The sequence below is a fragment of the Cavia porcellus genome, unplaced genomic scaffold (genome assembly GCF_034190915.1).
Source record: "Cavia porcellus strain 051 isolate PalLab524CR breed Dunkin Hartley unplaced genomic scaffold, mCavPor4.1 scaffold_6, whole genome shotgun sequence".
Lineage (NCBI taxonomy): Eukaryota > Metazoa > Chordata > Mammalia > Rodentia > Caviidae > Cavia > Cavia porcellus.
The window spans coordinates 18629782-18645825 of record NW_026947489.1 but is presented as its reverse complement, the minus strand read 5'-3'; the positions used below and the strand labels follow the sequence as shown (position 1 = coordinate 18645825).

Here is a 16044-nt window from a genome sequence, read left to right as displayed (position 1 = left end):
AAAGTTAAGTAACGCCTAGGGCCTGAAAGCAGCAAAGATTATACCCTCTACACCCATACTAGCCGAGGTTTTATTCACAAACAAATGCAGCACACATGCTCAGATATGCAAGAGCTCAGAAAACATATATTTTCTCTACTGAAAATAGTGACTTGGACACATTAAATCAAGCTAAAGAACAATATAAGAGAGTTATAATAAAAATTCGGTTACGCAAGGTTTAAGCCTAAATGAATATTAAAAATAGGATTACTGAATAATACAAAGATAAAAATATTTCAGGAATAAAGTACATATTGTCAAAATGTGATATCATCACAGAGTTTAAAAGTGAAATTAAAGATATGTGAGGGAGATAAATTGAAACAAAATGTAAACTGCTTCAACTTGCAGGAATCCAATAATATTAATTCTTGAAAATGTAAAGGCAGGATAGCAGGAAGGCAGATGTTAAGTCAAACTCCCTGTTCTGGGAAGGCCATGGAAATTCTTTACTTAAACTCTGTGACTCAGTTTTCTCATCTTTAAAATGTGTATAAACATTGCATTACTTAACTCTATGCAGTAGTTGTACAATTTTGTCAAATAATACATGCAAAAAGTATCTGACATGCAAGAAACACTCAGTGATAGCTGCTATTATTGCTGGATAAATATAAGTTCAAGTATGCTATTTTTAAGGACTAAAAGGGAAGTACCAGTAGAATTATAAACATTGTAGAGAAGACCTCAAAAAAAAAAAATTATGGACCATGCTGCATAAGAAAATGAAAGAAATAAAGAAAAGACATCAGTGAAGCATCAGAAAAAGCATAAAAGCAAAAGAATAGGTGTGATAAAAGTGGCAAAAATTATAAGTGGGTTGATAAGTCTTATTAAATGACAAAAATCTGCAATTTTTTAAAATTACAGTGCCTGTTGCATGTAAGAAGTAACACTGGAGAGTCATATTGACTATACGAATCACTTCCATGTTATTTATTTTGCTTCCCTCTACTCAAACATTTTAAGGGAGAAATATTGAAACGAAAAGGATAAGCAAACAAATTAAAGCAGGCATCGCATCAGTAATATAGGACAGACTTGTATTCAAGATCAAGTGCATTAAATAGGATTTTACAATCTTATTTAGATAAAGGGCACAATTCACAATGAACACATAAAACTCATAAATCTTAAGAATCAAATAACATGGGATTGAAATATATAACACAAAACAGCAGAAGGTGAAAAATCATACTAGGGATGGAAAGCTTTAAGAAAGCACCACAGTACTCAAAAAAATGATACACTGCATTGTAATGCTGTTTTTTAGATAATGTGTCAAAATTTGTCTTTAAAAAGAACATCTTTTATTATATTTTCCTCAAAAGTTCATAAAAGTGTAACAAAGATTCATTATATATGATCATTAAAAACTCACTATATGTTTTTTGAAAAATGGAAATTGTACAAACCATATTTTCTGACAATAAAAGAAAGGAGACAAGTAGCAAATGGTTTTCTGAAGAAATTCACAGCTCGAAGAGAAAATCAATGTTAAATTATTCATTAAAACCCTGATGTAAAAGGTAGACCTCTGGATGTCCCAGAATGGTGTCTCCATCTTGCTAGCTTTGTCTCTAAGGCAGCCTGGGGAAAAAAATCTCAGTAACTAAGTTACAGATAATGGATAATACTATATTAAGATTATACTCATGATTATGCACAAATTACATTTTATACCTTTCATATATTTCTGGGTAAAATCTGCTCTTGTGAATCTTTTTATGGAAATCTAGACTGAGTTGATCTTGCCTCATAACTCCTATGAAGATTCTGGGCTCCAAAATTAAGAAAGGAAAGTGATGTAGCCTTCTTCAAAGGGAGATAAAGGAGGCAAGAAGTCTATACTAAAGCACTTGGAACATGGGAAATCAACAGAAAGAGTATATAATGATTTTAAGATTTCTCTGATTCTTTAATATACCAATGTGCATTGTAAATCCTCAGGAGAAAAACTAGCAGACAATGCCTCATGGATTTATATGATCACTAAACTCCTTTTTCTAAAGACCTCAGGACATGGGTGCTACATAACTTGCTTTGGAAAACACTACCTTAGAAATTTGTATTTAGGGCTGGGGATTTAGCTCAGTGGCATAAGCGCCTGCCTTGCAAGCAGGCAGTCGTGAATTCAATCCCTTGTACCGATAAAAACAAAAAAGGCCAAAAAAAAAAAAAGAAAGAAAGAAATTTGTATTTACGAGCTTGATCTCTCTGTCTCTCTTTCTCCTCCCCGACTATCGCCCCCTCATCACTGCTATTTATTTCACATTTTCCTGTGGCCACAAGAGTGCTTACTGAGGAACTAGTGTGGTGGTGGGCAGCCTGCTGAAGAGCTGAGCCTTCTCAAGAAGAAGTCAATATTCCGTGATGTTTCAAATAGGCCACAACTCTGGTACCTGATATGAATCAATACCAAGAAAGAGAAAACCCTGCAGCATGTCCGCCTATGGATGTTACCAAGTGCCATTAATTAAAAGAAGAAAAAGGTCAAAATAGCTTCACTGTGCCCACGAAAACTGTGCAACCCAGCAGGTTCCTTAACGTGCTGCCTCGCCACCTATTCGAGAACAAGTGGTTTGAAAGCCTTCTTCCCTCACAAATTCTGTTAATGTTTTATTGCTACACTTATGATAATAGCATTAGAACTCGCTGGCCACAGGTCTGCAGAGGAGGAGCTGGGCAGATCTGGGGTGCCCTCACTGGCCTCTCTGCGTGTCTGGAGGACTCTGGATTTCTGCGCCCAGACTGCTGGAGTTCCCTCAGGCTTCCAGGTGCAGTGAAGGTGAGAGGTGGGTTTGAGGCTTCCACATTAGCCTCCCCATTCCAGGCTTCATTTGGAGACCTGCTGAGCTCCCGATAGGTGGGCTGGCCCACACAACCAGTCTAGCCCAGCCTGTTTAGCAGCCGCGCCTGGCCATAGGTCTGCAGAGGAGGAGCTGGGCAGATCTGGGGTGCCCTCACTGGCCTCTCTGCGTGTCTGGAGGACTCTGGATTTCTGCGCCCAGACTGCTGGAGTTCCCTCAGGCTTCCAGGTGCAGTGAAGGAGAGAGGTGGGTTTAAGGCTTCCACATCAGCCTCCCCATTCCCGGCTTCATTTGGAGACCTGCTGAGCTCCCGATAGGTGGGCTGGCCCACACTACCAGCCTAGCCCAGCCTGTTTAGCTGCCGCGCCTGGCCACAGGTCTGCAGAGGAGGAGCTGGGCAGATCTGGGGTGCCCTCACTGGCCTCTCTGCGTGTCTGGAGGACTCTGGATTTCTGCGCCCAGACTGCTGGAGTTCCCTCAGGCTTCCAGGTGCAGTGAAGGAGAGAGGTGGGTTTCAGGCTTCCACATCAGCCTCCCCATTCCCGGCTTCATTTGGAGACCTGCTGAGCTCCCAATAGGTGGGCTGGCCCACACTACCAGCCTAGCCCAGCCTGTTTAGCTGCCGCGCCTGGCCACAGGTCTGCAGAGGAGGAGCTGGGCAGATCTGGGGTGCCCTCACTGGCCTCTCTGCGTGTCTGGAGGACTGTGGATATCTCTGCAACCAGGGAGGGTCCACAGGTTCCTGAAGCACTGCGGCCTGTGGTGAGTACCCTAACCCGGCTGCGATTGAAGAACTGTGGAGCTTCCAAGGGGCAGGTGGGCGCACAGTGTCCCTGAGGCCCAGCTTGTCTGGAACTGCGGAGTTCTGAGCAGGCAGAGGAGGGCCACTGGTTCTGTAGGCCTAATGGCTTGGAGTAGCGCGGCGCCAGAGTCCCAGTAGCTCCAAACATAGAAGGGGATTTTCAACAGATCCTGAGGAAGCTTTCAAGTAACACTTGAAACACAGAAATATAGGAAAATGACAAAACGAAAGACCAAATTACAACCTCAAACCTCCAGCCCATCTCAAGAAACCCTAGGAGCGATGTATATAGAAGAAAATATATCCCATCCACCTCATATATCGGACACAATAGCCACTGAAATTGACAAGCAACTCCAGGAAGCTTTAAAGAAATTCAAACTCGAAATAATCTCCCAGATAAAAGAAGAAATGATAAAAGAAATGAAAGAGATTCTAAATATATCTAAAGAAAACACAGATAAAAAATTGGAGGAACTAAACAAAAAGATAGAATCCCTAGACGAGCAATATAAGAAACAAACAGAATACATAATGCAGATGCACAGAGATATACAGGAAATAAAAAACTCCACTGAAAGTTGTAAAAACCGCCTTAATGAAAGTGAAGATAGAATTTCAGACCTTGAAGACAGGATTGCAGCTAGTGAACAGGAAAGGAAAGATCTTTTGAAAATAACAAGGAACCAGGAAACAACAATTCAACAACTGCAAGACGATGCAAAGAAGAATAACATAAGAATGATAGGGATTAATGAAAGAGAGGGAGACAACATGAAGGATGTCAGGAGGATATTTAGAGAAGTAATAGCTGAAAATTTCCCAAGCATGAGATCAGAAACTGACATCAGGATCAGTGAAGCATATAGAACTCCAAACAGTCATAACCAAAATAAAACTACACCCAGACATATAATAGTCACCATCCCAGAAATCCAACACAAGAATAGATTATTAAAAGCTGTCAGAGAGAAAAGACAAATCACTTATAAAGGAAAACCTATCAGAATCACAGCAGACTTCTCAGCACAAACGATAAAGTCAAGAAGAGCATGGAGTGAAGTATTCCAGATCCTAAAGCAAAATGATTTCCAACCAAGACTGATATATCCTGCAAAACTATCATTCAAAATAGATGGTGCAATACGATACTTCCATGACAAAGAACAGCTGAAGAACTTCATGAACACCAAACCAACCCTGCAAAAAATATTGAAAGACAGTTTAGATACACAAAGGAAAAAACCACTAAGCAAAGCAAATAATTAAACAGAACAGAAAGATAAAGATGCAACAGCAGAGAGATAACATTCCTACAATTAACCAGCATTTAACAGTAATAACCATTAATGTAAATGGTCTCAATGCACCAATCAAAAGAAACAGACTAGCAGAATGGATCAAGAAACAAAATCCAACCATATGCTGTTTACAGGAAACCCATCTAACCCAGAAAGATACTCACAGACTGAAAGTCAAAGGATGGAAAACAATTCTTCATGCAGCAGGAATCCAAAAAAAGGCAGGAGTAGCCATTCTGTTTGCAGACAACGTGAACTTTAAACCAACAATGACCATAAAGGACAAAGAAGGTCACTACATACTCGTAAGGGGAAAACTCCAAGAGGAAGAGATAACTATCTTAAATATATACGCACCAAACTCCAGAGCACCCAGTTATATAAAACAATTATTAACAGAAATGAAAACTCAAATTATCAGTAACACAATTGTAACAGGAGACCTTAATACACCACTGACACCAAGGGACAGATCAATCAGACAGAAAATGAGCAAAGAAATAACAGAACTGAATCACACCTGTGAACAAATGGGTTTGATAGACATATACAGAATGTTCCACCCAACAACATCAGAATACACATTCTTCTCAGCAGTACATGGATCATTTTCTAAAATAGACCATATATTAGCTCACAGAACATATTTAAGCAAATGCAAAAGAGTTGAAATCATCCCTTGCATATTATCGGATCATAGCGCTCTGAAATTAGAAATTAATGACAATGGATACTGCAAAAATTCCGCAAACACATGGAAACTAAATAACACGCTCTTGAGTAATCAGTGGGTCACAGAAGAAATTAAAGAAGAAATTAAACAATACCTAAAAGAAAATGAAAATGCAGATACAACTTACCGGAATCTGTGGGATGCAATGAAAGCCGTTCTGAGAGGAAAATTTATTGCACTGAGTTCCCACATCAGGAAAACAGAACGAATACAAGTAAATAACTTGATGCTACACCTCAAACAGCTAGAAAAAGAAGAGCAAGTCAAGCCCAAAGCCAAAAGAAGAGAGGAAATTATAAGAATCAGAGCAGAAATCAATGCAATAGAGACTAAGAAAACAATCCAAAGAATCAACGAATCAAAGAGTTGGTTCTTTGAAAGAATAAATAAAATCGATAAGCCCCTAGCCAACCTTATTAAAAAAAGGAAAGAAAAAGCTCAAATTCATGCAATAAGAAATGAAAAAGGAGAAATCACTACAGACCCAATAGAAATACAGAGGATCATCAACACCTATTTCGAAAACCTCTACTCTCAAAAGTTTGATAACACAGAAGAAATAGACAGATTCTTAGAAGCATATGAAGTACCAAAGCTAGATCAAGAGGATATAAAACTGTTGAATAACCCAATCTCTGCTAATGAAATTGAGAATGTAATTGGGTCCTTGCCCACCAAGAAGAGCCCAGGCCCAGATGGATTCACTGCAGAATTCTACAAGAAATATAAAGAAGACCTAATGCCGACACTCCTCAAACTATTCAATGAAATTGAAAGGGAAGCAATCCTTCCTAAGTCATTCCTGGAAGCAAATATTACTCTAGTACCAAAACCTGAGAAAGACCCAACTATAAAAGAGAACTATAGACCGATCTCCCTAATGAACACAGATGCAAAAATCCTCAATAAAATATTGGCAAATAGGATCCAGCAAATCATCAAGAAGATTATACACCATGACCAGGTGGGATTCATCCCAGGAATGCAAGGATGGTTCAACATACGCAAATCAATAAATGTAATCCACCATATCAATAAAGCCAAAAATAAGAATCACATGATCATCTCTATAGATGCAGAAAAAGCCTTCGATAAGGTCCAACACTTATTCATGATAAGAACTTTACAGAAAATTGGAATAAATGGTCTTTACCTCAATATAATAAAGGCCATTTATGACAAACCAACAGCCAGCATCATACTAAATGGCCAAAAATTGAAAGCCTTTACTTTAAAATCAGGCACAAGACAAGGATGTCCTTTATCACCACTCCTATTTAATATAGTACTGGAAGTACTAGCCAGAGCAATTAGGCAAGAAAGAGAAATAAAAGGGGTAAAGATAGGAAAAGAAGAAGTTAAATTATCATTGTTTGCAGATGACATGATACTCTACATAGAAGACCCCCTAAACTCCATTGAAATACTCTTAGATACAATAAATAAATTCAGTAATGTGGCTGGATACAAAATCAATACTCAGAAATCAATAGCATTCCTATACATGAACAACAAAATTACAGAGAGGGAAATAAGAGAAACTGGACTATTCACATTAGCAAGCAAAAAAATGAAATATTTAGGAATTACTCTTACGAAAGAAGTGAAAGACTTATACAGTGAAAATTATAATACACTGAAAAAGGAAATTGAAGATGATCTCAGAAAATGGAAAGACATCCCTTGCTCATGGATAGGAAGAACAAACATTGTGAAAATGGCCATTCTCCCAAAACTGTTATACAGATTCAATGCAATCCCAATAGAAATACCATCAACATACCTTATAGATCTAGAGAAATCACTCCTAAATTTCATCTGGAACCAGAAGAGACCTAGAATCGCAAAGGCAATTCTAAGCAGCAAAGACAAAGCAGGAGGCATCACAATCCCTGACTTGAAGTTATACTACAAAGCAACAGTAGTAAAATCAACATGGTATTGGAATCAAAACAGAGCTGAAGATCAGTGGAATAGATTAGAAGATACAACCACAACTACGAACACACTCAACCACCTTATTTTTGATAAAGGAGCCAAGCAGGTTCACTGGAAGAACGACAGTCTCTTTAATAAATGGTGCTGGAAAAACTGGCTCTCCATTTGCCGAAAACTAAAGCTAGACCCATGTCTATCACCATGTACTAAATTAAAATGTAAATGGGTCAAAGATCTGAATATTAAAACAGAAACACTAAATCTATTGGAAGACAAAATAGGTAGAAACCTTGGAGACATAGGAGTAGGTAAGAATTCATGAACAGGACTCAAACCGCACGGGAAATACTTCCCAGAATCAATAACTGGGACCACTTCTTATTAAAAAGTTTCTGCATGTCAAAAGAAATCTCCAGCATAGTGAAAAGAAAACCCACAAACTGGGAAAAGATTTTAGTGAACTCTCTCTCAGACAAGGGCCTCTTGTCTAAAACATATAAAGAATTAAAGAAACTCAGACCTCCGAAATTCAAAGATCCAATCCAAAAATGGGCATCTGAGATGAATATGCAATTCTCAGATGAAGAAATGCAAATGGCAAATAAATACATGAAAAAATGCTCATCATCATTGGTCATTAGAGAAATGCAAATTAAAACCACACTGAGATACCATCTCACTCCTGAAAGAATGGCCAGGATCAAGTAAACCGACAACAAATGCTGGAGAGGCTGTGGGGAAAAAGGAACTCTCCTGCACTGCTGGTGGGAGTGTAGACTGGTACAGCCTTTGTGGAGATCTGTCTGGAGATTTCTCAAAAAGTTGGGACTGGAAATCCCATTTATTCCAGCTATTCCACTTCTAGGCATATTCCCAGAAGAACTGAAAACATCATACCACAGTGATATATGTGCACCTATGTTTATAGCAGCACAATTTGTAATCGCCAGATCTTGGAAATAACCCAAGTGCCCATCAACTGAGGAATGGATAAAAAAGTTGTGGTATTTCTATACAATGGAGTATTATTCAGCTATAAAGAAGGATCACATTGAGATATTTATCAATAAATGGGCACAGCTTGAGACCATACTCATAAGTGAAATAAATCAATCTCGCATGTGTGAATACCGAATAGTTTCCCTAATGTAAGTAATGATTCAAATATATAAAAATATGTGGTAATCATGATTCCCCATTAGGTGGCCTTGAAGCCTTATAAAGTTTTCACTCATTAATTAGAAAGGCTTTATTCTGGGCTTCTTGATATGAAAATATTTGAAGCTAGAGTATATGAAGTTTTACCCAAATATTTCAAGGAAAAAGACACTATGGTAACTACTATTAAGTCAGGTTATAAGGTGGTGAAGTACTAGGTTATTGAAACAGTCATGCTGTGACCTCTATTATTATATTGTTATGTCCTGTTTTATCTCAATCTCCCCCTTATTGTTTCAAAAAAAATTATTTAGTCATTTCTTATGTTTGTCTTAATTAAAGAAAAAATTCAAAAAAATTAGGAAATATAAATAGTAACTCTTTTCGATTTCCTATTAACTTGTTTTGAAGTCCTGTAGTACTCCCACGATCTTGTTTTGACTGATTAGACTCTGTTCCATTCTATATGATAGTATCAAGTTTGAAGACATAGGCAACTACTTTGAAGACAATAAGATTCACTAAGATACCCATTCTGGTTTGACTATTGTCTTCTTTGAAAGTCCTGTAATGTTTACAATGCCTAAGTTTTATTGGTCTTGTTCTCTACTGTTTTGTCCAACTTTATAATATCTAATAAGATAGATAATTCTTTTTAAGGAAACAAGGGACAACGTTGATAACCATTGTTGATAAACTTGTACTCCGTTCTACACCATGTGCTACGTCTATCCTTGGTATTGACTGACAGCTTTGTTTTGCCATATTTGACTGTATTCTTCCCCCCCCCCCAAAGAAAGTAATAAGCACTAAGAAGTAATAAAATCCAAAATGTGTAAATTTTGTTGTAAAAAAGAGAGGGAAAAAAAAAAAAGAAAAGGAGCTCTAACGGATATAACAGCAAGTGTGTTTGGGGGTGTTAAATAGCTGACTTTATCAATGTTTTTGGAACATTGAACACAGCTGTTTGCAGTCTCCCTGTTTGAATGTCCACCTTGTGTTCTTTGATACTGTGATTTGAGGAACTATTTTCAAGAAAATAGTGTGTAATCTACTAGCAGGTAATTTCTTACTGTTATGGTTTTTTGTTTTGTTTTGTTTTGTTTTGTTTTGTAGTTCTGTATTGCGTGTACCCTTACGCCGCTTTGGTTTGTTTTGTGTTTTTCTCTTTTTCCTCTTAAATTAAAAAAAAAAAAATAGCATTAGAACTCAACAAATGCCTAATATCTTTTAGCTTAAACTCATTTTCAGCAAAGTGTGGTTTTCCCCGTAGTATCTCCCTGAGCCTTCCATTGAAATCTCACTTATATTGGACTTGCCACCAAAAAACTGTAAATGTGGAACACTTCCATATTGAGGGCACTATCTGTGCTCCAGTCACACTGCTAGAAGTAAACCAATTATACATTGCTGTTGGATTTCCTGTGTAAAAATGACTCTATCTTATTTTCCTCGGAATGATCTCCAGGTGAAATGCTCCCACCTCGGGTCCGGAAAGGCTCTGCCTAATTGGGTATTATTAGGACCGGTAATGGAAGAAGCAGGATCTCTGCATGCATATAGCAACTGACTGTAATTAAAGCCCTGTGGAAGACACAGGGGTGGGTTTCTTTATAAAACTGGAAATGAGTTCCAAGCAAATGTGGAGAAGTTGACTTCTTCAAAGAAAATCTTGTGTGTGAAAGATATCCAGCTGATAACCTTAGCCTGCAGCCTCACCGTGGTGGCTCCATGGGAGTCCTCTGTCTCCCTATCCTTTATCAGCTACTTCCTTTAAAACTTTCATAAAAGACTTACCCAGACCTCAGCAGGTTACCCTGGTAAAGTGCTATACACTTGAAAATCATTCATTTCTTATTATTATCGCCTAAAGTACTGCACTCTCTGTTCCCCTAATTTAAAAGAAAGCCCACCCCTAAGGAGATGGCCTATTTTATTTGTATAGTACCTAGGTCTCAGTTGTCAAATAAATTCTCTAATCAGACAATCAAAGACTTCACAGAAGAATAAATAAGAACAAAAACACTTTTAAGTGCAATAAAAGCTACAGAACATGCAGTAGGCATCTTCCAATGAATTTTCTCTAACTGTCCCAGTCTGATGACAATATCATTCTCCCTAAAAAGGGGATAACATTGTTTTATTGGGTTTTCTCTTTCTTTCTGGCAGTGCTGAGGATGGGACCAGCACCGAGAACATCCCAGGGAAGGGCAGTGACACTCAGCCACATGTTACAACACCCGTGACTTATTTTAAGAATGTGACAAACAGCAAGTCTCTAAGTGTCCTCTTACAGATTTGTCAATCATAAAGAAAAAGGAGCTTGATTATCCTTTTTCTTTTAAAAATAAAGTTTCATTACTGATTATTTAAAAAAGCACATAAAGAAACAATCATAATCAATCACCCTATGGAATTATCAGTAGTTCTTATGTTTTAGTCTTTTATTTGGATTTTTATATACTATTAATTTTAGCATGAATTATTGGAATACGTATCCGATCAGTCCAACAGAGAAAATAATCATACGTCATTTTAAAAGGAAGAGTAAATGCTCTCGTGTTTATCATCTATTGCTTAGTAGATGTAGGCACAGATGAAGGCACATTACTAATACTTTCTATGTATTCATCATTCAATCTTTAGAGAAGCTGGTTCCATTCTATAGGTTAGAATCAAGGCTGCAAGGCCAGGCATATATCTCAACAGCACAGCAGCTGTCTGGCAAACATGAGATCATGAGTTCGATTCCCATTACCAAAAACAAAACAAGAACTAAGGTGGAGAGAAATTAAATAGTTCCCCTATGACCACAGATCAAACAAACACAGAGCCAGGACTCCATCCCAGACTGTTGACTGCAGAGCTTGTTCTTATATTGTACTCAAAACCCTGGAATGCAGGTGTTTTTGTGGCAGAACATTTCACCATTCACCCTCATCATGGCTCCTTCAGGATGGACCTTCAAGTTCAGCTCCTCAATATCAAGGCCTTCTGTTTTCACCCATACAAGAATGGGTCTCTGTCTATTGATTACCTGACAGCAATGATTTATGGTTCATCTTTGATCTAACATGCATAAGTCAACATTTCCCATCTGACACTTCTTCAACTCTTCGTTTGGGGCCAAGCTTATGACATTCATCCTCCCTCCTTTCCCTCCTGCTCACCCTTCCTTTCTCTCCCTACACCACACCCACTCCATTTCTCATCTCAGAAGATAACAGTGCTAACAAGTTCCACAGCGGGTCTGATGAAAAGCCCCACTCTACCCATTAAGAGCTTTAAGTTCTCCGAACCCAACTTATAATCACTTTTCTTGTGTCTTGCATAATATCCATCAAAAGATGTATTGGGGCCTCATTTTAAAAGACTACTACAGGCTACCCAGGGACAATCCAAAACATAATCCCAACCCTTAGCAAGAAAAACAAATAACACTTTAACACCCATTACAATTACTGATATTCTGATATGGCTGATTGAGACAGAACTACTTTTGTTTGCTTCAGAATTATAATAGTATTACATCTCTTTTAGCCTTATTTTAATGCTCTAATTTGGACAATTATTCAGCAGAATTGCTGGCAAGCATCTGGAAGATATCAATTTGAAAGAACCAAATAATAATTCTCTTCTTGTAAGAGAATAATAAAATTTTTAAAGTTTCAAAATCGCATTCATGGTGAAAAATATACAGCATAGAAGTCTTCTGCTGTAAAAATGTCTAAAATTATTAAACATAATCCATATTACAAGAGATTTAAAAATTGTGAATTCCACCTAGAAGTGTATTTTCCACCCCTCAGCATAACCCTCAAGTAACATGCAGTTAATTCTGTCCTTGGGGTATCATTCGCATTTAATTTATCACTGATTCGTTGGAAGGAAAACTATTTCTCCTTAAGATGTGTCCAAAATGTAAAAATGACTACTGTGTATTATAGAATGTACTCATTCTATCCATGGTGGAGAAGGGTATTTCAAGCAAAGTCACAGAATCAATTATTGTTTTAAAACTAGGGAGAACTGAGACCATGAGTTATCAGAAAAGCAAAATCTAAAATAGAGGATATATATATTCTTCACTTTCAAATGACAAATTGTCTTTCTAACCCTGTTCTGCTCACTCAGGAGAAATAAGAAGGTGTCTCTTTTCCTGCCTCTCTTTCTCATTACCTCTACTCAAACTTTCATAGTCAATTGGCTAAGGAACAAGGCAACAAAGATAAACTAACAAGGCCTCTCTCACTCCTCAGTGAGATCAAGTAACTGAGAGGGTCCACTTTCCTTGTGTTTTGTCTTCCTTCAGGGGGAAATTTTTTCCCATCAATTCCAATGAATCAACTGATTACAACATTATTCATCAATTTTAAATTTTGTTCCCTGTGCTCCATCTAAGACTTCAAAAATTCAGTGGACTTCCAAGTGTGGCTGAGGCCAGGTTGTAAGAGTTACAGACTTTGAACCAGCATGTAGCCACCTAGCAAGAACCCATCAGAGTATCCGGAATAAGAGTTGGCCGTGTTTGAAAGGAAATTTTACCCTTCAGCTGAAACACCCATAACATTCAGCATTTCACATAAAAACCATGCATGGGTGATAATTTTAACTAAAATCAGAGATGTCTGTATCATCATGTAACTCCACGGCTACACTGACTACTTTTAGTAGCTATTGCATGTTGTAATAAGCAAGGACACTGAGATGACCTCAGAGAAGAAATCCATCTGAATTTGTTCTACACTACTGCAGTAAGTAAAAAGGCCACAAGCGTTGACCTCAGAGGCCAGCAAGCTTTTACCTGCTTGGCTGCTAGCCAGAAGTACAACTGCTGGGCTTCATATTTTGCATCCATAAATGAGAAGGATGACTTAAACAATTTCCCAAACCTTTTGAATTCTCTTTTATATTAGCTTCCATCAAGAATATTAGCAAAGCCCAAAGTATTCTAGTGAATGAAAAGAATGCTTTCCTGAACCCATGGTCCCTTCCTCCTATGCAAAAGACAAACACATATTCAAAACAGGACCTCCCCATCCCCAATGCTTTCATGTGCAGCATTTTACAACAGAGACTTGGAAAAACAGCTGTGGATGGACATCAAGAGTCGTTCCTATCCTACACCCTGAAAGGTTAAAAAAAAAAAAAAACATTTTATAACAAACATGGCTTGTTTCAGAGTAGATACGACACACATTTCTTGGATTAACTTCTTGAGCTTTGTATGTGTGATACACAAATAATCCTCGTTGTTTGTCTTTTACAATCTGGAAGCCAATAAAAGGCTCTCTTTAGGCAAGACAACATATGGAGAGAAGGACAGATGCACTTTCAAGGAGTGGTTAGCCAAGTGGTTTAAGATGCGCTTGCTCAATGAGAAAAATTTCCACTTATACCTGAGCTTTCCTTTGAAGAGAAAGATGTTCTCATAGTTATTATTCTCCCAACTCCTTCTGACAGTCTTAAAATGAAAATGCTCATCCTTCAAGCTCAACAATACAATCATATACCCACATATTATTATAAATATGCTAATAATGTTTTACATTAACACAGAGGACAAAAGCACTTTGGAGAAGATACTGTAGCTCATTAGTTTTTGAGATACCCATGAAACAGGGAAAATCAATGGTTTGCTAACTTTTTCAAGTGATAGAAAACTGCATGGTTTAAGCAGTCTGTTGACTGAAAGTTTTCTCCTGAATTTTTCAGAGAATACAGCAATGCTGACTGTGAGTATGGAATGGATTCCGCCACACTGGCACCAAAAATAGTAATAATAATAATAATCATATGTGATCAGTAATTCAGAGTTTTGCTTGTCTTCTCTGCTTGTCCTTTCTAGATCCTTTTAACAGTCTTCTCTGTCCGAGAAAAGCACCAAAAGCTGGGACGGCTGCTTGCTCACAGACCAGGTAGTTTTCCAGCCATGTCCTTGCTGCCTCTACAAGGAGCCCGTCCATGTGCAATGCACTTTATGTGTGTGGTTTAATCCAAGTTCAGTGTCAATCTGATTGCTTCATGCTTAACTTAAGGACTTCTTCATGACAGGTCTTCTAAGAAAAGCCTCTGCCTCCCACATTCAACCTGTACACAGGGCCTTCAGAAGGATGGTGGACATGACTCAGGTCCCTCCTCAATCCAGGGAAGGGGACAGAAAGCCACCAGTCATTGACAACAAAACCTGGATCCCTTAGGAAGAAAATAGTTCCCCTCCACCTACCCAACCAGAATGCCAAGGACTCTGGAATAGTCTCGGGGAAACCTCCAAGAGCCCCCCACCCTCACCTGTCCAGCTAGGGTAATAGTGCTAGAGGAAGTTACCATGAGGGCTGTGTATGTGTAGGGATAGTGGTAGGCCAGGTAGCAGACATCCTCACTGTGTGGGAAGGTGACAGTGAAGGTGAGGGTGTAATAGCACTTCCCAGATGCTCCGCCCGTGGCAGCTGCACTCTGGCGATAATGATTTCTAAAGAAAGAAGAGAGAAGAAGAGAATGAGGGAGGGATGGTGAAAAGTCACACAGTGTCCTGCATGCTATACAGCCTATGCGTTGCACACTAGCAAATAAGGCTTAATTTAAAACACCTTTGCATGTGAAATTCAGGAAACAGAGAAATGTGTAAGTGAACTCACATCCAGGTCACAAGTTGGCTCAGCAGTGTATAAGCCTGACCCATCAGCCTCCCAACCTATGCCATGGGCCCTTCCTTGCTGTGTCTGAAAATGGAGTTATTGAGCTAGAAAATAGAAGAAAATGTAAATAATTATGTGTGTCCTGGGATTCCACTGCAGACATCCCTTCATTATCCAGATTTGGGTTCTTGGAAACCCTGTCTGCCCCAGGCCACACAAGGTGCAACTCCTTCCTTTCCCCTCCAGCTGCCAAGTGGATTTTATTAGTGGTCACTATGAAACACTGAGCTCCAACTCCATCCTTAATATGTGTCATTTTATGTTATTATTGAAACAACCCACTCTGTGGATAGAGAAATGAAAACTTAGAAAAGTTAATTTACCAAAAGTCTCAAGGCGAATAACTGATGTACACAGGACTCAAACCCAGATCTCTCTGACAGCAAATCTTTTGTTCTTTCCACTACATAATACTTTCTTCCCAGGGGAATGTATTTGTCACTCCAAATATAGTTCACCATCTTAAAGCTTGATAATGCACTGTTTCTTTTGTCAAAGATGAAAAACCAGTCTTGATACTTCAGAGAACAGTATCAAAAGGAAACTGCACCCAGAAGAATGT

At 38.4% G+C, this 16044-nt stretch overlaps 1 protein-coding gene across 3 annotated transcripts in view; it reads right to left on the bottom strand.

Moving 5' to 3' along the window:
* The window catches only part of Agbl1 (AGBL carboxypeptidase 1), a 775775-nt gene that overhangs the window by 592596 nt on the left and 167135 nt on the right, over nt 1-16044 (bottom strand). For all 3 annotated transcript variants that reach the window (XM_063250014.1, XM_063250013.1, XM_063250015.1), the window contains exon 16: nt 15112-15256. In XM_063250014.1, the coding sequence (XP_063106084.1) occupies nt 15112-15256 (145 nt within the window). The remainder of the gene's footprint in view (nt 1-15111; nt 15257-16044) is intronic.